Source organism: Trachurus trachurus, assembly GCF_905171665.1.
Source record: "Trachurus trachurus genome assembly, chromosome: 5".
Lineage (NCBI taxonomy): Eukaryota > Metazoa > Chordata > Actinopteri > Carangiformes > Carangidae > Trachurus > Trachurus trachurus.
Window position 1 is genome coordinate 24,512,272 of NC_139896.1, and position 25,506 is coordinate 24,537,777.

General features: G+C 41.4%; 1 protein-coding gene across 1 annotated transcript; it reads right to left on the reverse strand.

Annotated features, from left to right (window-relative positions):
* Window positions 1-238: 238 nt before the first annotated feature.
* On the reverse strand, window positions 239-24,577 carry nisch (nischarin). The gene is made up of 28 exons (XM_083971103.1): window positions 24,376-24,577; window positions 23,282-23,365; window positions 22,723-22,905; window positions 20,661-20,709; window positions 19,567-19,730; window positions 19,349-19,444; window positions 18,462-18,557; window positions 18,206-18,358; window positions 17,732-17,800; window positions 16,462-16,647; window positions 16,161-16,289; window positions 15,158-15,271; window positions 13,400-13,592; window positions 11,576-11,694; window positions 11,010-11,107; window positions 9,837-10,106; window positions 8,981-9,276; window positions 8,132-8,343; window positions 7,523-7,950; window positions 6,908-7,092; window positions 6,741-6,810; window positions 6,146-6,284; window positions 5,560-5,710; window positions 5,155-5,274; window positions 4,882-5,043; window positions 4,413-4,585; window positions 3,682-3,860; window positions 239-2,305 (listed from the first exon to the last, which is right to left on the reverse strand). The coding sequence occupies exons 1-28, from the start codon at window positions 24,454-24,456 to the stop codon at window positions 1,978-1,980; spliced, it is 4,527 nt and encodes a 1,508-aa protein (XP_083827229.1). The 5' UTR covers window positions 24,457-24,577; the 3' UTR covers window positions 239-1,977.
* Between the last annotated feature and the right edge of the window lie 929 nt (window positions 24,578-25,506).

Consider the following 25,506-nt stretch of genomic DNA (forward strand, 5'->3'; position numbering starts at 1 on the left):
TATCAGTAATCGTTCACCACGTCGCCTTTCACCAGCGCCTGAGGGGACACTGGCACACCAACACAGAGCCTGGAGCATTAATCCTCATCAGAAACCAATACCAGAATATTTCAACTCTGAAATGTTATCATGATACAATTACTGCAAAACGATGCAAGTCAATTTAATAAGAATTTATTAATTCAAGTTACTGCACTACAATTAACAAATGTTGAACCTTCATTGGTGTTGTGTCAGTTTCATGTCCCACCATACCAGTGGCAGATTTTTTTAAACTTATTTTTCTGGTCTTCATGATACCTGTTAAAACAGACTTCAGTCGTGACTGTGTCAGCTGATGTTGGTGTGACTCACATTTGGCTGGCCCCACAGTCAGACTGGTTTTCTAGTTGAAGCGCTGCATCAGCTGAACAGCCTGATGCCTGCGGTCGAATCCTGCTGATTTTCGAAGATTCAAACCACCGTCGCCTAACCAAACAGGAATTGTCTTTACATTGGAAGATTTCATTTTGACTTTAATGCAGTGGCGTTCCCCTTCAACAAGACAACAATGTGAATGTAAACAACACTGGTGAAGAGTGGGGAGGTCCAACAGTGGCTGGCTTCCCATTTGTCAACAGTAACATACAAATGACATGACAAACAAAACATAAAGAAAAATATTTAAAAAAAATAATAATACTCAATGATAATACTAAATATGTCATTTCAGAGTTTGTGTTGCAAACGTCACCAGGTCCTTCATGTTTAGTACAAAATCTGCTTCAGGATGTACAACGAATCTGTCCCAAAGTAACAATTATATCATACAATATTAATAAAAAGCTTCAGTATACAGTTTTGTAATACTGCTTCATTACAATGTGCAAGGAATAAAATGTTCAGAAATCAGATTGTGCTGAGCAGCTGTGTGCGTGTGTGTCTTAAAATAACAGTCCAACATTTTGGGAAAACCTCTTGTCTCCTCATCTGGATTCAGGCAGAACATGTGTAAAAAAAAAATGAAATATGTAAATGTGATTTTTTTGGTTTTAAGATCAGCGCTACATAAATAACAACATGTAACACAAACCGCTTTGGAGGTGGGGGATTGTTTTTCCACTTGTGACGGAGCCAGGCTCGCAGTTTCCCTCCTGCTTCAAATCTCTGCGCTGTGCTAGGCTAAACATGTCCTGGACCGCTCCGTACTCTATACACAAAGATGAAAGTGATATCCTTCCTTCACCTCATCCAACTCTGGAGAAGACAGAGAACAAGAGGATTTACCAGAAATGACAAACTGTTCCTTTAAAGTAATAGTGAATAAAATCAAGTAGAACTCCTGTGGACTGTCTGCAGCACCCCCTGCTGTGCAACACCTGTCTGTCTGTCTGTCTGTCTGTCTGTCTGTCTGTCTGCTTCTTTGTCTGTCTGTTTCTTTGTCTGTCTGTCAAACAATTAATCATTAAGTTTTGTCCACGTGAGACATGTTACAAGGAGGTGAGGCTGTGCCAAGAAATCCCTCTATTCCCGCTCCTCATGAGGTGATGCGTCGCTCCGACTGTCTGTAACACTGGTTTGGCGTCCACTGGGTCCCAATAACCCTCTTAGTTTTTCTCTGTGTGAGCAGAGCCATGTCCCCACAGTAAAAGGTGTCAACATGCTTCAAACAAAGAGCTTGTTCGATCTGAAACTCCCTCCTACCACATATTTCCAGCACTCCCTCCAATTCCCAGTTCCTCCCACCAGTGCACAGTACCTGGCCAGGTGTGTGGGCAATCGATTTCTTGTGTCAACACAATGGCAGAGGTGGTTTCACTTTTATCACACGTTAACGCGCCACTCGGCGTCTGAGGTGTTCGTTTGAAGCGTGTTGAAGCCTTTAAACTCATCAAGCCCCAAATCCCCGTGACAATTATCCCAGTGACACGACGACTCCATCCACCAACCAACCAACCAACCAAGGTGCTGAAAAGTCACGACTTCCCTGTCGACCAATCAGCCGGTGAGTTCCACAGGAAGCTCCCGGCTGCACAGAGCCTCCCACTGGCGGGCGAGGAGCGATATCAGCCGCTCTCTGCTGTCGGCTCCTGGGACGAAGACGCACCACTGGACCTCGCCCTCTGCACCCCCGCTGGCGCAAACGCCTCTGAGTGGAGCTTCCTCCCCTCCGGCAGCAAAGTGATCCATGGTGAGGTGGCAGAGCAGGTCGGGGCCGGGCAGGTCATCGAACACCAGAGTAAGGGCCTGAGGGTACGTCTGGTAGCCCAACAGAACCCGGTCCAGGTCCCGGATCCTCCGAGCCTCACGGAGCTGGTACCGCTCCCTGCAAGAAGACATGATGATGGAGAAGAACAGGAAACCGGTGATGAGATCGACTACTACCAGACCCTGGAACCTCAGTCAAACACACTTTCTTTGAGGAAAACACAGCTGACTATCACATTTTACCTGGTTAAATAAAGGATAAATAAAACAATTGTATTTTAAGTGTCACCTAAAATATTAACCATGCCCTCACATTTTCCCCATAGTATTTCCCAGATTCCAGGAAGTAATCTTGGTATAATGAAAACAAACCAATAGTTTGCTCATTTATAATCTTTTTTTTTTTTTTTCAGATTCAAAAAACAAAGGAGGAAAAGGCTTCACAATAAAAAAAAATAGCTCAAGTGGACCAAGTAAAAAAAAAAGTAAAAACTTTCTGCAGCTGGAAGAAGAAGTGTTCTACACCTGCTTGATCAGGAGTTGTGATATAGATTTTAAAATACGGACAACATTATGACTTCAGAATTAATCTTTATCCCTTTGCTCAACAAGAACTGTCTACAGAGGTGGAAAGCAAACTTTGACTTAAGTTAGCATGCTGACCAGCTAGACCAGCAACTTCTCACTGCAGCCTCCTGCCCTGAAGACGTAGCGCTGTACTGAGCTGATTACAGAAGCACCAGCATGAACCCAGAATTGGGTGGCAGAGTAAACTTTCAAACTGCCCCTCAGTGTATGGATCTGTATCTGCTCTATGAAGGTTAATCAGTTTCCACTGGAGCAGTTTCATCATGAACAACATTGTGAGACAGAAAACTGCAGAGCAACAGAAACAAACACACGCCACCCAGCAGCAATGTGACGGAGTGATGCAGCAGATCTGCTCTGTCTCTGCTTCTGATGCTGCTTGTGTTACTCTCTTGTGATTCTCTCAAGAGCTGCTGTTCATTTAAAGTAGCATTTTGGATTTCAAATGTTTTGTTTTATGAATGAGATAAACAGAGAGGGGTTTAAATCTGGGTCATATTATCATACACCCCGCTGTTCCTCCTCGCTGTGACTGACTCAATGCTCTTGCACTTCTGTTTTTAGGCTTCAGTGAATGTTGAGTTCAGCCCTGCCACGTGTTCCCTCTGACTGAGCTGTCTACACATCACACACTGTATCCCGTCTGCCAGTCAGTGTCTCCTCTTCTTCCTCTTTTCCTGCAGCAGCGATCATAAATACGAGGGAAGAGGTTGTTGTTTTTTTTACTTGCTGCCAAATTACAGCTCTTCAACAACAGAGAGGAGGCAGCATGTCATTCCTTACATTTACCTTTTTTTTTCTTTTTCATCAGCCTGGAACCAGCTCTGCCGACTGACCGTTTCACCTGGTCAGGTAAAGGCATTTAAATGTGGTGGTATCAGGGGGTGGGGGTTCATGTGTGCTCACCTGGAGGGAGGTTCTTTGGCAAAGTCAGGCAGAGGATGGCTGATGTAGTCCTCATCCAGTAGGAACACATCGGTGCTGGTCAGAATCAGGGTCCTGGGCTGGAGCACAGGAGATGGGGCCGAGGCTGAAGTGGAGGAGGAGTGGCCTGAGAGGGCGGAGCTTTGGCTGGGGATCTGGACCTGGAAACACACAAAAGGAAGGAGGAGAGAATAATTATTATTTCGAACAGTAGTTTCAAACAATAACCCAGCACAAATTCAAATTCACTAGTGGAAATAAGGGCTGCCTTATTCAAAGAAAAGTAAATGAAATAGCAATATGGCCAAATGCAATATAACAGAGATGGGTTTTTTTTAGGTAAAATGTGTCACAACTTTGTTGTGCATCCTTAGCATCATAGGTGATGTAGTTGTACAAAGATACTTCACCCTATGAATTTTATTCTCAAGAGGATGTAACACGTTTGATAAAAGACCTCAAAAAAACACATAATTTTTGGATTTCTTCAGTGAAAGTGAAATGCAAAACAATCTTTCCACCTGAAATTGAAATGGATGGAATATCTGCCAAAATAATTGCAACATTTTTTTCATTACCTATGGTGCAGCCGAATGGAAATTAAAAAGCAGCAAGAAAAGGACATGAAATCAACCGCATGGATGGACTGATGTCTGTGGGGAAATAACTCTCAATATGAATTCCCCTAAAATGGCAGAGATAGAAATTCTGACCTGGAAAACCAGCAGGTACAGCAGGACATTAAAGGAGCGTGATGATGAGGACGCTGCGCTGGCTGGAGTCTTCCTCTCTGCCACAATGAAGGTTAGGTCTCCCATCTCTTCCTCACTGGGATAAATAAACTTCACCCTGCTGCTGTGGACCAGCTCGTAGTTCTGCATCTTACCTGCAGGGGGAGACAAATTTCACATTTGTCACCTCATAAGTTTTGTCTGTGCTCAGATTCGATCAGGAAGGATAAAACAAGCAGCTTTATTATCTTAGATGAGAAAAATATTAATCAAACACAATAGCAGTATCCATAGGTTGAGTTCAATGTAAAAACATCTTGGTTGTGTCATTCTATTTAATTACTCTGTACAGTGAAATAATAAGCAAAAGACAATTTTGAAAGGAAGGGACTTTGAGGTTGGAGTTCAAAAAATATATTACATCTGAGGATCAGTGTCCCAGCACTAATACCTGTGTTTGTGTTGGTGAACTGGGAGTAGAAGTCCTGATCTGACGGCTCCGGAGCAGGAAGCTGCTCCTGCAGACTGAGAGCCGACATCAGCTCCTGAAGAAAGACGCCCGTCCCATAACTGTCCCTGCTGAGACAACACACGATGTGGTCGGCTGAACGACCTGCAGAGAAAGGGTTCATGGAGAGAGACGTAGAGTGATATCAGCATCAAGCAGTGGTTCAATATTTAACTTGTGTGCAGACAGAGACAATGCGCGTATCAATCCACTGACCTACGACCCTGAAGTACTGGTCGAACAGTCCCACGTTGACTGACAGCAGCTCAGACAGTCTGATGGACAGACAGCAGCACAGACACACGTCTGGATCTCCGGAGTCTGTAATTTCCAACACTGACAGACAGAGACAGGGATAACGATGAAATGGGGGAGAGATATACTAAAACTGAAAACCTACAGACACCTTAATGATCCTCTGAGGCTGTAATGATTTTATAGGCAAACACACAAAGTAACATTTCTTTATGTGCTAGCTTAACATTACTCTCCCTGAGCTGTAGTGTCATGTGATTATGTTCATCATAAAGAAGGAAGCGACAGAGACTCCCGTGACAATATGTGGTTTTACATGGCATCTTTTCTCTCTCTGACTGGGCCGATCATGACTGTTCCTCCTACCTGAGTGATGACCGAGCGAGGAGGCGGAGTCCTCCAACAGGAAGTAGATTGTATCAGTGGAGAGCAGCAGGCAGCAGGTGAGCTCAGCTTCTGGAGACTTGTAGAGAACCACAGACAGCCACAAGATCTGTCTCACCTCCTCCGCCTCAGACTGTTAAAGAAGTGTCAAATCAAAGCAAAAAGACAAAAAAAAAAGTTAAGCTGGAACTATTGAAAAGACAGCACAAGAACTGAACACCACTGAGCTTCATCAGTTGTCAAAAGTCAACTGGGAAAACTAAATTCTAATCATCTGTTAGAAAAAGAGTCAGTGAAGGTGAGTTTATGTTATCAATAGAAAAAAAGACAATCATTTGGACAGTTAGGCTAATTCATCTTTTAAATCATAAAAAAAGGCACAATAAATAAAAACAGAATTATTTCATAAATAAAATAATTCTTACTTGCAACCACTCAAATTAAAACCTTTAATAACTCTGGTTTAAGTTTGAAAATCGGTGGCAGGAGATTTTGCATTGACAATATTGAGAAACAGGGAACAAGCAACATAGGCACATCATTTTGCGTGTGTGTGTGTTTGTCTTACCAGTGCTATATATCTGTGGAAGAAGGCCAACAGCTGCTGTCCTCCAAGCCCAGCCAGGAGCTTCAGTCCTGGGGTGAGACCCGGGATGAGGTGGGGGGACGGCTGGTTCTCTTCCAGCTGGAGACGGGAGGAGTCCCAGCTGAGGGGGAGGAGGGGGGAAGGAGGAAGATGAGAGATGCAAGGTAGAAAGTCAAGTAAGAGTTGAATATAAAAATCAACAACAGCATCAATTCAACAATTAGAAGAGGATGTCACGTATGTTGACAGATAAGACAATGTATAGCCCTCCTAAAGCCATTCAGTCTGGTTTTGAGAACAAATCAGATCATGTTCTTGGATTTCACCAAAATCTAACTTACTTGCACAGATTGATGTTGTTATTGGAGAGTCTTTCATTAATTAAAAACATAACGAAAATACAATTTTTTGATAAGAATCTCTTGAAATAGCTTTCAAAACAGTTGTGACCTTGAGATGTCATGAGCTGAACCTTTAGCATTAATCAAACAACAATTATGATATTTGCACACTGTTCACAATAAGAATAAAAAAAAAGAATCTGAATATATTAAACAGAAGAGCTTCAGAAGTCTACCTGCTGGAGATATTTGATTTCCTGGTGCTGGTACAGGTACAACGGCACTGGTCTTTGGATCTGCAATGGTCTGAGAACAAATCAACCAGGAGGTGTCAGACAAGACTGTAACACAGGGAGAAGAAACCAGAAAGGTTCATTGGATCCGAGTATATGAGCGTTGTCACCTTGGGTACGTTCTCCTTGGTGTGGACAGGGCCTGCAGGGTTTGGGCAGGGCCAACATCTTCAGCCCCTCCAGGGACGCTCTGCGCTGACTCAGCTCATCCAAAAAGGAGCTCCTGTCCTGGGCCAGAGGGAAGAGCAGCAGCAGCCTCTGATTTCCCAGCAGCAGCTCCACACCATGACTCCTCCTGGAGACAATATGATCGAGGAAATATAAATACTTAAAATAATCAAAAACAGAGAAGCTAAAGTAGAAAACTAATAAAACATTGTAACTGTGCTATTTTATGCAGAAATGCTATTAATCTTTGTGTATTACTGAAATAATAAAAGATTTATACTAAATAACAATATAATTAATATAGCTTATGACCATTTATTCTGGGAATTCAGGGATTTCTCCTTACTCAACACTTTTGGGTATCTAACCTAATGCAAAAATTATATGTATATAAAAAAAAGTGATACTCTGATACTGTTTTCTTTCTTGAGCCCTGAAATGTGACATGCAGACAAGCAAGAACCTCTAAACAGTGCAAAAAGTATAAGATGACAAGAAAACTGTGCTGGACAGAGCTGCAGTCCACAGCTGCATTCATCCAATCACAGCCTGCGTACCTGTGGTAGTGGTCTGCTCCAAGGCAGGAGGAGTTTCGGGTTCTGTCCCCGATCTGAGCTGCTCTCTCCCTGGGGTGAAGCACCACAGAGCCGAGGGGCACTCGGACCAGTCTGCACCAGGAGGAGGAATTGTGAAGGTCGGCGTTGCTCCTCTCTTTTTCTGCCAGCTCTGTGAAGTCCATCTTCATCACCCAGACGTGTCGGTGGGTGAGGAAGAGGAGAGAGGGGAGATGGCGGTCGTCTTTCTGCGTCACGATGTCCAACAGGAGGGGGTGGGTGTCCAGAGCAGAGGTGGAGGATGAGGAGGCGGAGAGGAGGAGGTGGGCAGGGTAGCCTCCCTGGGCTCCCTGGCTCTCCTCCAGCTCCCAGGAGTTGATGAGTGAACGGGGGAGGAGCTGAGGAGGGTCTGGGGGCTCCGGGTCTGCCGCCTGGAAAAACAAGTGAGAATGTTTTTGTTTTCACACAGCATCAGACTCGAGCTTGATTTATGATTCATGGATGTTTCTTCTGTCAACATTTTCACAATGTGCACTCTTACACATTTTTACATGTTACATAAAAGCCCGGTTTGACCCGTTCACCGAGTTGGATCGTGTGCTGCTCTCTGACCTGGATCAGCGCTGTCAACTCGGTCCTGGTCCGCCGCAGCTCCTCAGCTTCAGAGAAGATATACCAGCGGGTTGGACCAGACTGGAGCCCGAAGGCGAGGCAGCAGTCAGGGAGCTCGCCTCGGGTGGACAGCAAGAGCTGGGAGTAAGGCAGCAGGAGGTCCATCTGCAGGCCTGACAGCACCTCCTTCACAGGTGGACTCCGATCCTGGTCTGCAGAAAACAGGAGTAATAACAGTATTACTACCTCTATTTTGTCTATGAAGCGTCAAAAGCTCAAGATGCTGCCACTAGGAAATATTTGACAAAATGGCTTCAGCAATTAATAAATTATTGAAATAGTCGCTGATTCATTCAGCTCTGTTTAACACATACCAACAAAAAACTATGTCAGGTTTTTCCATAGCTCATAACTTCTGTTGGCATTATGGTATTATATAGTGAGGCAAACCTTTGCTGTCTGCCTTGTTGACCTTTGTGATGAAAAACAAAAAAAAAGAGGAATAAAAAGTAATAAATAAATGTCCATTTGTGGAAAGTTCAATTCATAATCTTAATTCTAATGAAGACCTGACCATATTTTTTTCTGATCATTGTTGTTTTTTCCATTTCTATGAAACAGTCCCTAGACTGAGACTGAAACATCTGTTTCACTTCCTGTTGGTGAACACAGTTCTGCATCAGGCCTGGTGATGCTTCTGTCTGTCAGATCTGTGTTTGTTTTGGTCACACAGAGCTTAGAATCACATTCATCCTTTCCAACACTGTTATTTTCAAAGTTGTCTAAAATAACAACAACAGAAGCAGTATTTATTTGAACAAGGTATTTGACTTAAAGCTAATTTTTTACCTGCGACCTGTTTGTTCCATGTGAAATCATTGGACAGGAACAGCAGTCCCAACAGCCGGTCTGTCAGCACCAGGCACACCTCCCTCTGCTCCACCTGCTCTTCTACCTGGAGGCAGTAGCACCACAGCACCCTGCTGACGCGCACCTCCTCCTCTTCCTCCTCATCAGGCAGCCCACCTTGGTGGCCATCAAGCTCCTCTGCAGGAGGAGCAGCGAGTGAGGTAGAAGAGGAGCAGACCGACTCGTCTACAGTGTCATCCAGACCCATCTCAAAGTATCCGTCCCTGGAGCCTGGACTGGAAAAATTAGCATTAAACAGTGAGTTGAGATTAAACCTGAAATCATTTCATTTATCTTCACAGCCAAATGTCAGATAATGTATGACTTAATTAACTGTATCTGAGCGAGTGTGCGACTTTCACTGTCTATAATAACAGTAGTTGTAACAGCTGTAGATATCTGTATAGTAGACATAGTCCTGGAATGAGACGCTAAGGGGAACTTAGACATCATTGTAAATCTGTCAAAGTCAAAATCCTCAGCTTCAGAAGGAATCTATGTGAATCTAAAAAAAACAAACAGAGAAACAACTTGAAAAGCAAGAAACCACCTGGAGATCATAGGGACCACCAATTTTAAGTGATCTCCCACATCAGTCCCCAAAAACGAAGAATCCTCAAAACTATTGGAAACTTATAAACTGGCAGGACCTAATATGAATCATCAAAACCACTGTTTAGGGGATCTCAGAGGTACCAGTCAGATCTCAGAAACTAGTCTGAATGACTTAGACTCAACCAGCAAGAATGTCTCAAAATCCCAGACGGCAGAGAGAGAAAGTTCCTGGTTGAATCACCTGGGACTGCGGACCTCGGTGCCCTCCACGTGGGACTGAACCTCTCTGGATTCAGACCTCTCCTCCTCCTCCCTCTCTTCATTTCCCTCCTCTTGCTGCTTTTTTCTTTTCTGCTCTTTTAGGGTGGCACTGAGACACTGGGAGAGCTGGGTAATGAAGTCTTTGTTGGAGAAGGAGAGGGAGAGCAGGTGAGAAGGAAGTAGAGGACAGCAGGTGGTACTGCACATCCAGCAACTGGTTTCAACTGGTCCGGGGGAGGAGCAGACACAACTGGAGGGCGGAGAGACAGAAACAGGGGTTCATCATGGTTCGCAGAGTGCTGAACACAGCTGACACACCTGCGCAGATATGACTTAATAATAATAATACCGTAATAACATTTTATTTAATAGGGACAGCGCATATTAATGAACATTGGTATATTAAAAAGAAATACTGCAGTAAATATGCCAGATTATTTTCATCCGTCGTCCCTAATAAATAAATAAAATACAAGTACACCAAACAGTACACCACAAGGAATAAAACAATATAATAAATACAATACACATAATGATGGACTACACAAACAAGAAAGACAAGACAAGACTTAATTACACAGTATCAGTAACTCAGTTTGCCATTATGAAACCGATGCGCTGTTGTTTAACAAACTCAATTTAACAGGAATTAAAAACAAAACAAAACAGGGCATAAGACATTTGGGAATAATGACCAATAACCTATAATGACATTTTGATTGTCATGGTGACGTGACCTCACTTGCCCAGTGGAGGAGAGCAGCGCCTCCAGCTGGACACATAGTGAACAACACCTGCCTCCATCTTGACCTCCTGTAGTTCCTAAAATGTCCTGATTTAGTTGTACTTGTTGAAATAGTTACAGTTGTGTTATCGTAATTAAATAACAGCAGATGAGGAGATTTTAGTGAGTCTCCAAGTTTTCCAGCCCCTCTCCTGTTTTTATTTGCAAACTCTTCTTTTGGGTTATACTGTCACATACTGGATCACACTGTCAAACCAATTCACACTCCCTGTAAACTTGTTCTACATTAAAAGTCCTCCAGTCACCTGAAACATTGAGGTGGAATCACCGTCAGTAGACATCAATCAAAAAAATCAAAAGTTAATTGTTTGTTCAGATTATGTGAGAAATACATTATTTGATACTGACCAGACAGTAGTGGTTGTAGTTGCAGGGGTAGTGGGAGTAACACTTGTGGGAGCTCCACAGTGTGTGTGTTCAGACAGACTGACAGCAGGTTGCTGTCTCTGCAGACACACAAACACGCAGCAACATCAGAGCCCTGCTGACTGTAAACACACATCAAAGCAAATCCTGCCTTCATCTGTGTGACTCATGCACCTCTCCTTCCCTCAGCTGCTTTGAGCTAAATACTCACAGCAACACACTAACTTCTTGTTTACAGTGACACTAACAACGCTGAACGGGTGATATCGGTGATGTTTACTATGATACATTAGCATGCTGGCACTAAATGTAAAATGCTTATTTGCACTGAACTCAAAGCATGAACAGTCTGCAGCCTGCACAACTGAAGCTGGTGAATATCAACAGAGTGTGTGTAACTAAAAGGCATCCTCTCCTGTCCAGTTTCCCCATGATTCAACAACCACTCTCTTCTTCAGTGATATCCTATTGGCTGTCATGGCAACAGATTCTCTTCACATTGGTGTTTCAGGTGTGTGTGTGTGTGTGTGTGTGTGTCAGGTATCAACCTGGGTAGGTTCAGCAGACAGAAGGTGTGTGTTGGGGTTAAAGCTTTCAGGGGGAGGTGCAGCAGCCACAGGAGGGAGAGCACTGGGGGGGATTGCGGCTTCTTCTCTGCTCGTCACATCTGCAAACAGGAAACCAGACGGATCGGTGACGCCAATGAGGACGTCAACAGACACCGCAGAAAATTAACAGTCTCTGCACTGCTCAGCGCTCACGCCATTATATTTTAAATGAGTGAATGAACGAGTTTTAGAAGATGACTGATTTTCATGATAATGTTGGGAGACCAGCTTGAGACTTAAACCGATTCAAGTTAAACTGTGATCATCTAAAATGATAAACATCCTTGGCCTTACAGAAAACATACTGATACTTACTGTATTCATAAAGATAATGCGTATTTTCACAAAAAACTAACAGGATTTGTGTTCAGGTTTAAACACACGGTATGCAGCCTGCACAGTTTACCAAAAGGAGGTTAGTGAACGTGAGCAGACTTCAGTGTTTATTTGTCAGTGATTAATTATTATTCTTCTGTAACCAATCATCATTTCTAAAGTTATAATCAACGGATAATGTTGTTTCAAGTCTGAGCAGGAACTAAAGAATCTACGCTAACAAGAAACAAAGAGCTGAGGAGTCAGAGACTAAAACAAGACTATCAGGAGTGACAGAAGAAGATCAGCTTCATCAGCATCATCTGGTACACAGGTTGTGGTTTTTTCCCCCATTGCAGTGTAATAATATGATCAATTAATTCAATTGTTTATCCCCAATGATAAAAGCTCCTGATGGAGTCGGCAACACGGTGGAAAACTACATCAATGTTAGCCGCTGTGGTGCTAATCCTCATTATCTGAGGAGACAACATTATATTTAAAAATTCTTGCTGACTTCCACCAGATTGATAAAAGGTAATTTATGTCAAATTAAGTGCCATATCATATATCAGAAGATAACATTTGTTTATCTTCACAAAGGGCAGCAGCCAGATAAATCTATTCAACTTGTTGAATAAAAACTATACGATATGTAAGTCCGACAGGTGGAGCTAGGCTAGCAGTTTCCCCCGTTTACAGTCTGCTAAGCTAGGCTAAACTCAAGTTAGACAGGGTTTCCTGGCTGCCTCCACTAACACTAAACAAATGCTTTCAGACAATACCTTGACCTCCAGGGATAAAGAACAGAGGAACTATTTAACACCATGAATACTTTATATTTAATAAGTGTTATTGAGACTAGATGTGTTCCATGTTTTAAGTCTGTTAACATGTTTGTAAAACTAGAACACAGACTCACAATCCCTGGTCTCAATAATTAGAGACAAAGAAGCGAAGACTGAAATTGGAGAGGGCTACAGCTGTTCATGAACAGCCAATTACTAAAAGCATTGTTCAAAAGAAAATTACTAAAATCATTAAATAAAACAATAAAATGTGGTCCTTTCAGTCACTGATCATGTAAAAACTTGTGACTTCTGTCTCTGAGTAATTGTGAAGGACATTTTTCACTACTTTCTGACATTTTCTGACCAAACAAGTGACAGACTGGTCAGTAATGAAAATAACTGTTAGCTTAAGAACCAACAAGTGCAGTCAGTTGGTACTTGTTCACATATCTACTTCAACTTTGGGAATTTATCCTGCTACTGTTTTTCTAAATCGCCCATTTCACATTCAAGACAAAGAGTGGAGGAACAGTTCACTCTTTCCTGTCTGGCTGCTGCCTCACAGCAAAAATAAAAAACACCACTGCTGCTGCCCCCTCCCTTCCTCCCTCCCTCCTCCCTCGCACAGCCCTGCACAGCCTGATACATACATGATTACCTTGGCTGGGGCAGGCAGCCTGCTGGACCGGACAAGAAGAGGAGGAAGAGGAGGAAGAAGAGGAGGAGGAGGAAGAGGAGGTGGTGACAGCAGGAGGAGCGACAGCGGAGGAGCAGCAGGAAGAGGAGGAGGGGGGAGAGGAGGAGGAGAGGGGAGGAGGTGCAGCAGTAGCCAGCCTGGTCTCCTCACTGATCTGACGAGAGGACAGAGAGGAGGAAGCCTTCAGAGGGCTGCAGTCACCTACATCATTGCGCAGATCACATCCTAACACCTGCAACCAGCAGCTCCATCAGCAGCAGAGCAACAGGCAGCCACACTATTCAAATATACTGAAGCTGATTCTAGCCAGCTTAATGATCTAAAAAAAATAAAAGATCTGAAACTAAAAAAAACTTCTGCTCTACTTGTAAAATGACATACACACTGTGAACCAATCTGTGGAGTTCAAGAGCTATATTTGTGTCTTGAAAGTTTAAACACAGACACACGACAGGTTTCTCCTTAAAGCTGTAAACACTGACTGGAATTAGCTCCAGTGAGTATTTTTCTGCCATGAACCATTGAAAACATCTGTGAGCAGCTGTTGTTTTGCTCATGAGTATAAAACCGAAAAGGCCTTAAAAATAAAAGGCACATATATGGTATAAAACTTAAAAGTTTGAACAAGTGGTTTGCATGTTTTGATTCAGGTTATTTAATGCACATAGTGGCCAAAGTATAAACTTTGTATAAACACATTAATGAACATATACCAAAGAAAAAGATCATTGATATGTATAGAAGCATTTTTGCTGGCTGCTTCTAAACCCTTAAAAACAGAGGTAATAAAAACCACAGATTAATTTACGTTGCTGAATTGTTTTGCAAAATGTTTCCCTGTGAGAGTTCGAGCTGATTCATTACTCTGCTGCTGATGTGCACAGTTTTTGTCAACTAAAAGGTCTAATAATTGGTTTGCAGCTACAGTTTTCAGACCCAAACAACACACATGCATGTGATTAACAAAGGTATCTAATGAACATGGCCACTGTGATGGCTCCTGTTTTAGTAACAGTTTATAAATCTCCGGGTTTAATGGACATGTTAGTGACTAACTTGATATCAGGATCATTACTGGTCACCTCTGATTAGTGGATGTTGGTCTATGATCAGGTTAGATTTATAAATCCACTACAGCAGCTCTCAGGGTTAGTTCATCATCTGAAAGCTACAACAACAGCCTATGACTAACGAGGATGTGTCATCCGACAGTGGCTGTGTGCGGCTCATGAGCGTTCAGAGGGCAAAACCTGAGTAGACAAATCAGTGCACAACATGAGTTCATTTCACTTCATATTCAGTGCTGCCAAGTAAAATCCTCATAGCTCTGCTGTCCCACAGTCCTAAAAGAGATTAAAACATGACTCATTTACACTGGATATGAGTGAAAAATTAATTAATATTTCCGTGTGATAATCATCATGTGAAAGCTGTCAATGTGCTTACATACGTGCTGATACTATTATTATCTTGTCTTAGTAGGTCTAATACTTAAACTCCCTGCTCAATTTTCTTTTTTTCCTTTTTCACTAATATTTTTTCTAGAGGGATATGGCCACAGGGAAGCATCAAAATACCGTTACAAGAAAAAATAATTAATAAATACACAGACAGCCATAATATACAAAACAGTAAGTATAATACAGATTTACAGTGCAAAAACAACCTAAAAGTTCTCAAATAAATGACGACAGTGAACTTCAGTGTGATGTAGTTTACCTTCTTGTCGCCACTGCTCATCCTGTCTTTGACTTCTTTGGCTTTCTGAATGGCTTTCAACACTTCCACTGTGTCTAGCTCCTTCTCTGTTGTCACTTTACTGTCTAGACAAACCTGAGACACAAACACATAATCCGTCAACATACAAACACAGCTTTGGGCTCCGGTATTAGTAACAGATCATCATAAACAAACAGCTGTTTCATCATAACATAAGTATCGAATCCTTAATAAAAAGGAGCAGAATGAAAATAAATCTCATGTAATCTGCCCCTCTTCACAAGCCATTGATTAACAAAGCAAAGAGTTCAATAAAACCAATGTAACGACAACACAGACACCACCTTACCTGTCTGAACTAAACAAAACTTTAATGCAATACCTTATATTGTATTTCCTCCACAATTTAATTGATTTTTAAGATATATTTTGGGTCTTTTTAGGCTTTTATTATGATAGGACACTATGAGAAACAGGAAATCAGAGGAGCCTTCATGGGCTGCGCTCCACGGGGTGAGCCACTGAGGTGCCCCGGCTTTAATTGTTTTTAATAATACAGGTGTAATAACATATAGCTGTGGAATTGTATGAGCAGTTTTTATATTAGTGGCAGTAGTAAATTTGCAGTGACAGCAGGAACAGCAACCAACAGGAAGAAACAGTGTTTGTGGTGTTGATCATTAACCTATGCAGAAGAGTTCATTTGCAAAAGCAGATAACTCCGTTTTTAAAAGATTCTAGAATCTTTATTTTTTATTTTTTATTTACATAAGGTGATATCAGTCAAACCAAAGTTGAGTTACTTTGAGATGTAACAAAACAGACATATCTCAAAAAAATAAAGTTTTATTGAAAACAACACTATGAAAAGAATAATTACAATGCCTCAGCTCATTTTGCAAATGAACTCTTCTTTTAATAAAATGACATGCAACAGTAACAGCAGAGAGATAGAAGCTGTGTGACTCTGAATGTGAACAGGAAGGTGGTTCTGGTGGCGTACCTCTGCTGCACGGTCTCCAAACTGCGCCAGAACTTTAGTTCTGTAGTCGGGGATGATGCACATGGGGTTACTGGACAGGTTGAGTTTCTCCAGACAGGGCAGAGAGCCAATGTTCCTGATCTCCTCCAACTGGAAACAGAAGCACACAGGAAAAATTAAAGAACAGAAAAAAATACAGCTGGATAATTTTTCCAATATCTTCTGTAAGTGATAGATTATGTTTCTACATGTTTGTTTGTGGTTCTTGTGCTGTAATTGTGTTTATTTATCAATGTCACGTGGACCTCCTCGGTGTGGTTACCTGGGCCAGCTGGTTGTGGCTGAGGTCCAGGTTGACTAGAGAGTAGAGCTTGGTGAGGCCGGTCAGTCGGTCCAGCTGGTTTCCGGCCAGGCTGAGGGTTTTTATGTTGCCCAGACGGGTGTGAGCAGCCTCAAGGACCCGCAGGCTGTTATAGGACAGATCCACGTGGACCAGGTTGTACAGGTGCTGCAACCACAAAACAACTAGTTCTGTACTGTGTCATTAATGACGGACAACGTACAACGATCAGGCATAACATTATGACCACCTGCCTAATATTGTGTTGGTCCTCCTTTTGCTGCCAAATACACAACAAACTGCGATGCACTGTTTATTCTCACACCTTTCTATCAGAACCGGCGTGAACTTTTTCAGCTATTGGAGCATCAGCAGCTCGTCTGTTGGATCAGACCACACAGACATTTTTCCTGCTGCTAACACATCAACTTTGAGGGCGTGAATGAAGTGATATTCAGTGTTGTTCACTTCAGCTGTCAGTGATCTTATGTTATGCCTGATCAAGGCAAGGCAAGGCAATTTTATTTGTATAGCCCGTTTTTACAAACAGTTTGTCTCAAAGGGCTTCAGTGTATGTGCAGAGCTGTCTGTGTCTATTTTAACTGCAGGGAGTAAGTTAACATACCTCTCATGTTGTAACTTATTTCATAAGATTTGCTGACTGAAGTGAGACGTTACATTCGTAACATCATTCATCGGAGGCAAAGGCAGAAACTACTAATGATGCAACACAAAAGACCAATAATTGACCGTTGCCTTCACGTGACACGATATGATGCAACGTGTTGGTCTGATCAATTCTGTGGAACTACAATGTTTTTTTCACTAAGGTAAGAAAGACTGTATCACTTATAAATCTTATAAAATAACATCAGTAGAGTCTTTGAAGATTATTGATCTTGATTTAAACTTTCCACACAAAGTTTTGATCCCATTTCAAGTGAATGCAACATAAAATCACATCATAAATATTCTGAGGCTGCAGCTTCTTTGTTGTGGGAATTTGCTGTGTTCCTCTTTTAACCATTAACTTGTTTATCAAAACAAGGCATTACCTTAGACTAAAGTACATCTTTACTTATTCCCCAACATTTAATAGACTAAGCAATTAATACATCTTAATCTCGCAAATAATTCTAAAATGTTTCAACAATAGAAAGAGTCATTAGTTGTAGCCCCCGAAATGATACCGATAGCAGGCTGAAGGACGACTGATCTTAGCTGATGAGCTTTTCGTCACGCTGCCACATACCTGGAGGTTTTCAACTGAGGACAGCTGGTTGTAACTCAGATCCAGAAACTCCACCTTACGAATCAGTTTCTGCAGCACAGAAAAATCCACCATCAGTGCACAGACATTAATAAATGGAACATTAACCTTTTTTTTTACTCTACTTCATTCACATACCCAGCTTTAAAAACAGAGCATGTGATATAAGGTGAAAGTGTATTCTGACCTCCTGGTACAAGAAGTAGAAGATCAATCTATTTGTACTGAGTATTTCTATCGACCATCATGTATTTTTCATTATTATGTTCAGGGTTAAAATCTGTGTTTCACTCCAGAGAGTTACTTCTTGTAGTGTTGAACTAAATATGAAAAAAAATCTATACAAATATATACAAAGTCAGTCAGTATTTTTCCTGTGAGGAGTACTGACTTTCAAACACTTATCGACTGAACTGTGTTTTGGGCTCTATTTGTGTGTGTGTCTGTTCGTCTCACCACTGAGCTGTCGATGGTGCAGATGCAGTTGTGGCTCATGTCCAACGTGGTCAGGTTTTTCCACACTGGGATGACGGCAGTAACGGGACAGCCAGACTCCGCCCCCTCGGGCTCCCACTGCGAGAACTCACTCGCCTCCGGGACCAGGATCGACTGGAGGTCAGCATGCACATCACAACGCACACATCAGTATGTATACAACCACAACAACACACTGCTTTAACATGTGCACTAAAGCGATTAATCTCAACTTTACCATCATGGTTTCTGTGGAGCGGTGGATACTCATAGTCCCCAAACTTGACCTCAGCGATGGCAAACCTTGAATCTGCTGCGAGCTGCACTCACTGATCTGAGGACAGACGGAAATTTTAAAAGTCCAATCTCCATCAGCTTGTTCTCATCAACTACTGCTCCAGAAAACATGATTACATCATTACCTGAGCTTAAATGGCTCGACTGATACAGCATGTGACTTCATGGCTGCTTATCATCATAACCAGTATTTGTTTTCACTTGATGACACAACTACATCTTAACTGTTATTCAGTTAGAGGAGGGACATGAATCATGAGTCTGTGGCCAGAGTAAAACCACCAGCAGTCTAAGTAGGTCATGTGTCCTTGATCAAATCCCAGCCCATGTATTTTTCATTTTTGGACTTTAATGCTGAGACACAGCTGCTCTGTGTGATGCAAGAAACATCGCTGCTTAGTGATTCAAGTCTATCAGCCAATCAGATGTTTTCTTTATCTATTCACCAACTTTCTCGCCTCAGTCAAAAGGAAAAACATCTAAAGCAATCATCACAATGAAACAAGTCATACAACTCCTCTAACATATAACAACTAAATGATACAGTGTATAATAAGTATGTTTTCAGTTTTCAATCTGAGAGCATAAGATCCAAAATGGAGAAATTATCACATCAGTTACACTGCCGCAACTAATTTAATTATCCATGACTTGTATCTTGACTGGAGCTTTTCTTTATGTGTCGATACACAAATGAAATTACCAACGACAGGAGACTTGACAAAGCTTCCAGCACTTAAAGTGTCCGGATAAATGGATGAAATGTGGAAAGAAATGGGGTCAATCAGCCCACATGCAAAATTAGTGGTGTTGAGGAAAGACAGTTACCTCTATTTGCAGCAATGATTTGAAAAAAGACAGGTCGAAGGGCAGGTTGCTCTCCTGGATGTTACTGGTTCCCACTGGACCACTGGTGCCAGAGATCTGACCAACAGAGACAAAACCAGTAAGAAAGTTCAACCGTCTCTCTGCTGCTCTCAGGAAGTCAGGAGAAAACAGTAAACTGTGTGCGATGTGGATTTGAGTTAAATAAAGAGGTGTGTGACCTTCAGGTATCGCAGCCTGCAGGTGAAGTCGAGGATGTGCCCAAGGTCGGTTTTGGCATCTCCATTGCAGCAGGTGGGTTTGGCGAGACGGAGCTGCTGGGAGACGGAGTAAAGCTGCAGAGGACGAAGGGAAAAGACCTCGCCCGCCTGCAGCAACTGTTCACCTACAGCACGCAAAAACAAAATCATTCTAAGCTGCTCATTGTGCAAGATGTCATTTCAACATTTTATCCCCAGCTGTTGCTGCTACAAACCAGATGTTCACAATATCTGCATTTAAAAAAAAGAAAAGCTATGGACAACGTTGAGAAAGACGATGAGAAAGATCTGAAAAATCTAATAATAATATTCATGATCAATCTTTCTCAACATCAACCCTAGCTTTAAATTATTGTTTGGACATTTTATGCCTTTACTCCACATGACAGTGAAGAGAGACAGGAAAGCATGGAGAGAGACCGGGGGAATGCCAAGCAGTAAAGACTGTCTCAGTCGGGACTCAAACCGGCCCTCACTGCCTCGGATTATGCCAACATGTGATGTCCTCTAACCACTCCACCACCGAGCACCCCAACACTAATCATTTTGAGAAAACCACTCACACTGTAACACCACTCAGCTGCATCAGATTACAGGCTTTTAAAATTAGTATTTGATGTACCGTCTGTAATTTTATTTTGGGGTTCTACACAACACACTACACAAAATACAAAATGTGCTGAATCCAATATGTAGAAATATGTATCAAAGCTGCTCAACAGCTGTTTGTGGAGATGTTGGTTTCACATTATGTCAGACTCATTGTGGAGGCAAAGGTTGTTTTTTTGCAGAGTGAAGAGAACCAGCGACTTGAATGCAACCATGTTTACACCCAACTGATCAATCAATAGATATTGTCCCTGATTAATGTAGTATATAGTGTCAACACATTCCTCATCGCACCTGGTGCTTTTTAGCAGTTACAAGCCTCAGTCTACAGCTACACGGGGGGAGACAGAGACACACCACTCCGCTGAAGGAGCTTCATTGGTTGTTAACAGCTCTAGAAACTGTAGATGAGGGAAAACAGGTCACAGGTCACAAGTGAAGCTTACCTTTATGGAACAACTCCTCAGCCAATGCTGCTGTGATGCCGTTAATTTCCTGAAAGAGACAAACAGTCTGTGAACATCTGGAATCACTTCAAAATATTAGTCAAACTAAATTAAATCATCTTGTTTCTTATCTGCTGAACAAACACTCTCTGGACCAGTGGTTTTCAACACTGTCTTTTAGAGAATTCTTCATCCAAGACAAACATCACACTTTGAATATTTGGTCAAAAAAGAAAGCAATTTCAGCATGTTTAACATTTGAAACTCACAGCAAAATTATGAGGTCAATTTTTCACATGTTCTGTTGTTGTCGGAAAAATAAATAAATAAATCAGATTAATGCAAATTGTGAAGAGTCATATGCATAACCTTAGATACATTTCCAATATAAATTTGCAGAATGGGATTATTTTGTCCTGTGATGTCCCCATTTGGGTGTAATTATACTGAAATCAATTTACTTTGTTATGGGATATGTATACGATACCGGGATCAAAAAAAAACATGCATGTTATATATGAATGAACATACAGAATATAAAGTACAGACATCATGTATACTCAAAATGTGTGGGTTTAACAGTGACTTTACAAGAAGTTCCATCAGAAATAGAAATGTTTTTTTTTTTTTATTGTGCAAAATTGTGAGTGTGGGGAAAACTGGAGCACCCCGAGGAAAACCCACATGACACAGGGACAAACTAGTGGAGTCTATGGCCTTGTTTGTGTTCGCTGAGGCCAAGGCCACCGGGCGTGACAAATGAAGTCAGCAAACAGGGTAACGTTTACGTTACCTGAGCAGTGATGATGATCAGTGCTGTGCTGTGTGAGAGGGGGAATGGCAACAGTGGGCTGGCGAAAGGCAAAGTGTGTTTCTTCTCTCTTCCCTTTCTAATCCAAACAACACCGAAATCAGCACTGCACTTAGTCGTAACATTAGCAAGACACATGCCCAATGTGAAGTCAGTTAGGCCAACCTTTTAAGTGCAGGGGATTACCCCACGGACAGATGGACAGATGGACAGACAGACGTTCCTTTGATTTATAGACGGATGAATAACACCCAGAACATCCTGAACTTCACCTCCAACACTGACTGAACCATTTTTTTTTTCTCCAAAGCAACATCATAGGTACATGCTGATACAGTATCAATGCAGATGATTAATTACTATTCACATCTTATTTGTCCAGGACTGTCATGTGTTGATCAACTCACATCACATGAGAAGCCTTTTCCCTCAGCTGTTTAATCTGCTGGATCCTGAGGACTAAGACAACACTGTTCTTTTGTGCCGTCAGCATCATGTGATCACAGTCACTGATCATTACAAAGCCTGAAACCACTGCTAAAACTGACCTGGAGAAGAGCTTCTCATCCTGGGAAAAAATCACCACTTATTTTGAATTTGTTCCATCCCTCACATTACATCCTATGACTGTTGACATGACAGTCATGTTGCACCACAGCCCAAATATCCCACTTCGTGCCTGGTTTTACTGTGGTGAAGACTTGTTACAGCATTTAGTAAGAGGGTAGCTATTTATCAGACCAGATATTTAAGCCCATCAGATATTAAATTGGCAGTTACAAACCAGGATAAGCAAGTTAAGAGCAGTAAATTATCACATTGGGGAGGCAATAACCAGTGAATGGTTAATATTTTTGCTTAATAAAAAAAGGTATATGTGCATATAAAAGAGCAAAAATAAATAAGTATGGCAGGCTTTTCAAATGAGTCCTCTAAGAATTTATCATTTCGCTGCAACAAAGTTAGGAGACACACTGCGATTTCACAAAAGATTGTTGTGTCAACAGTTTGACAAAAGGCCCTTTCCTGTTTCAACATAACATTGCACTCATACTAAAAGCAAGCTCTTCAAAAAAAGGTTTGTTCTGAAAGAACTTGCTCAGAACCCTGGCCTCAGCTTTGAAACCACATGTCCAGCTTGTCACATCTGGCTGCAGCGTCCACCCACTTACTCCAGCCACTATGACCAAAGTACCAGATAAGAGCACATAGTCTGAGGTTATAGATAATGACAGTCTCAGGTGTACTCACGTAGAGGTGAAAGTGCAGGAAGCAGGCGAGTGGAGTCGGCGTGGCCTGAGGGAACTGCTGCAGCAGTGTCTGCAGGTACAGCTCCAGCTCCTTCTGCCGCCGCTCCACCAAACTCTTGGAGTTCTTTCCTAACATCTTCTTAGGAGGAAGCAGCCGCCGATCAACCTTCTTCTCTGCGGTCAGCTGGAGGAAAACACATATCAGGATTAAACTGACAATTCATTTCATAATAACGTTGTCAGCAATTAAGATAAATAAATGGAATATCTCTTGAGTTTATTATCATAAAAGGTTAGCACTCATTTTATTACTTTTATTTTGCCATTTGCTTTACCTTTGATTGTATCTATTTCTAATAACTGAATAATTAAATTTAGAGTAAATTTGATTATTAGTGTTTGGTGCTCTGCAGTACATAATTAAACATTTTTAACCCTCAATCAGTGAGAAAAACTGCTTCATGCATTGTCCCACAAAACTAAATTAAAAACAAGAGCAAGTGATGTTAGTTTAACTAGACAAACAACAAAAGGAATGAGTTCAAGCTCAGGCCTCTTACCTTCTCATGGAGGTCGTGGAAGTCACTGTAGCGGTGCTTAACAGTCCATCTGTGCTCTCCATCCATCACTTCTATGATGTAGACCTGAAACACACACAGCAGCAATTACAACCTGACTGAAATACACTGATACCAGTTTCAAGGCTGCAATGGAATAAAAAATAGATGTTCAAAATAAAGACAGAATTTCAAACGGAAATATATTTAATGGTGTTCGCAAAGATGTGATGGTGGAAGATGAATATTCCCATGGCTTTAGCAAGAGACAGAGAGAAACTGGGGTGAAATAAGGAAGTTGGATTTGTTGCTGAGTTGTGCGGTCAGGCTAAACTGCTATACAGATGGACATCAACTGTCTGAGCCAAATAACTAGACTGAAAAACACAGGTGTGCTTTATCTTCAGTCTGAACAGAACAGACAAAAAACCGTGGCTTAATTTTTCAAAGCATGATTCCTCACTTTCACTTTCCCTCATTATTCCTGTGACTCCTACACTGATCAGCTTCATTTTTAATTAAAAAAAAATTAGAAAAAAATGAACGTTTGGCTTTCTCATCAATAGTTAGCCATTAGTTACAATGTCGCCAATTTAATCTTTCGAAAATACTTTACAGGAGATTTAGTTTCAATTCGGGACATTAGTTGAGCAGCCTGTGAGGCTCCACAATCATGATTTCTTTTTTTTTTTCTTTTTAGCAGCGTTAGTGGTTACTGTCTGTCAAACCTAACAGTACACAGCGTTACGGCTTAGAAACATCAGATATAATCCCTGACAGAGAAAGTACAAGGTGCACCGATCTGTCATCTCTGCTGAGGAAACGGTGACAGGACCTGAAACTGTTGGTGACAGTTAGCCCCGGTAGCTAGCTGTTAGCATGTTGGTAATGTCGCTCTTTCTCGTTAAGCATTGGATAAATACATAATGCTTGAAATCAAAAAAGAAATTAAGTATAATAACGAAACGTCTCGTGTTTTAATTGTTCTGATATCTTGCGTGACATTAACTCGCTGTCACTTGAACAGACCTGCGGCTAGGCTAGCTACAACCTAAGCTAACGGACGTTTAACCGCACAGAGCTTAACGTTAACGTACAGTGTAGTTTTCCACCAGCTCCGACCCGACAACAGACACTTTCCTCTCCGACGTTTCCTCTGGAAAAGGGGCCGGCTCCATCTTGAGATCGGATCAACAAATATGATCGGTTATTTAATACAAAAATGTCCAGGTAAAAAACGGTTCAGGACGATGTGGAGCCTCTGCACCCAGCTAGCCGCCTCCCGACGCCATGTTTGTTGTGATCCTGAAGCGGAGTAGCAGCTGACTTTCATTCAAATAAACTTTATCAACAGTCGCTCCGTGACAGTCAATTTCTGCATTAAAAAATCTGTTTATATTTTTGAATATTTATCAAACATACGAACGTTGCATGAACAGTTAGACTACTTCATTAACACAGAGGTCGAATAAGACGGAGTCAACGAGTGAAAAGACAGAAATTCGACGATTTTTTTCACATTTTGTCTACAACAGCTCAGCAACAGCGGTGACAGTGGCAAACAAAGATATAACATGAGGTCATAGACTTAATACATTCATGTACAATGACAGCAGTGGCCTATATTTCTCAACAACAAATATAAGGATGTGAAAATAAAGCTATATTTCTTATAAATATTTATCAACATTATATTAATAGTGAATTTTTGCCAAATACCAAAATTAGATGTGATATTTTTTCATATTTTATATTTTGCAGTGTCAGTAGCAGCCATCTGTGTCTGTTAATATAAAGTCTATTTTTGTTTTTTGGCAAAGCCAATAGTAGCCCTAACCAATTTATTAATGAGTTTTGACAAAGATGTGTTTACTGTCAATTGTAAATAACACAAGAGACAACTTTGTACAGCTGAACTCCAAATAAATTCACACTTGCTAAGGCAACTCAGCTAATATTAGCAGAATTATGACCTTGTTGGTGATGGTGATGACCTCTCCTATTAAAATAGGATGAGAAGTCTGTGCATAGTATGCTGTGTGTGTCATCATTAGCAGGGTTATTTACTGATGCATTCACTCTCCAATCTGTCCTATGTGGTTGATTAAGAACTTCCTTACTATAATAAATCAAACACAATTCTATTATTAAAGAATCTAATCAATTCAGCTTTCTAAACTTGCTTTTAATGACCCAATAACACTGATGATCAATGTGTTTATTTTAAT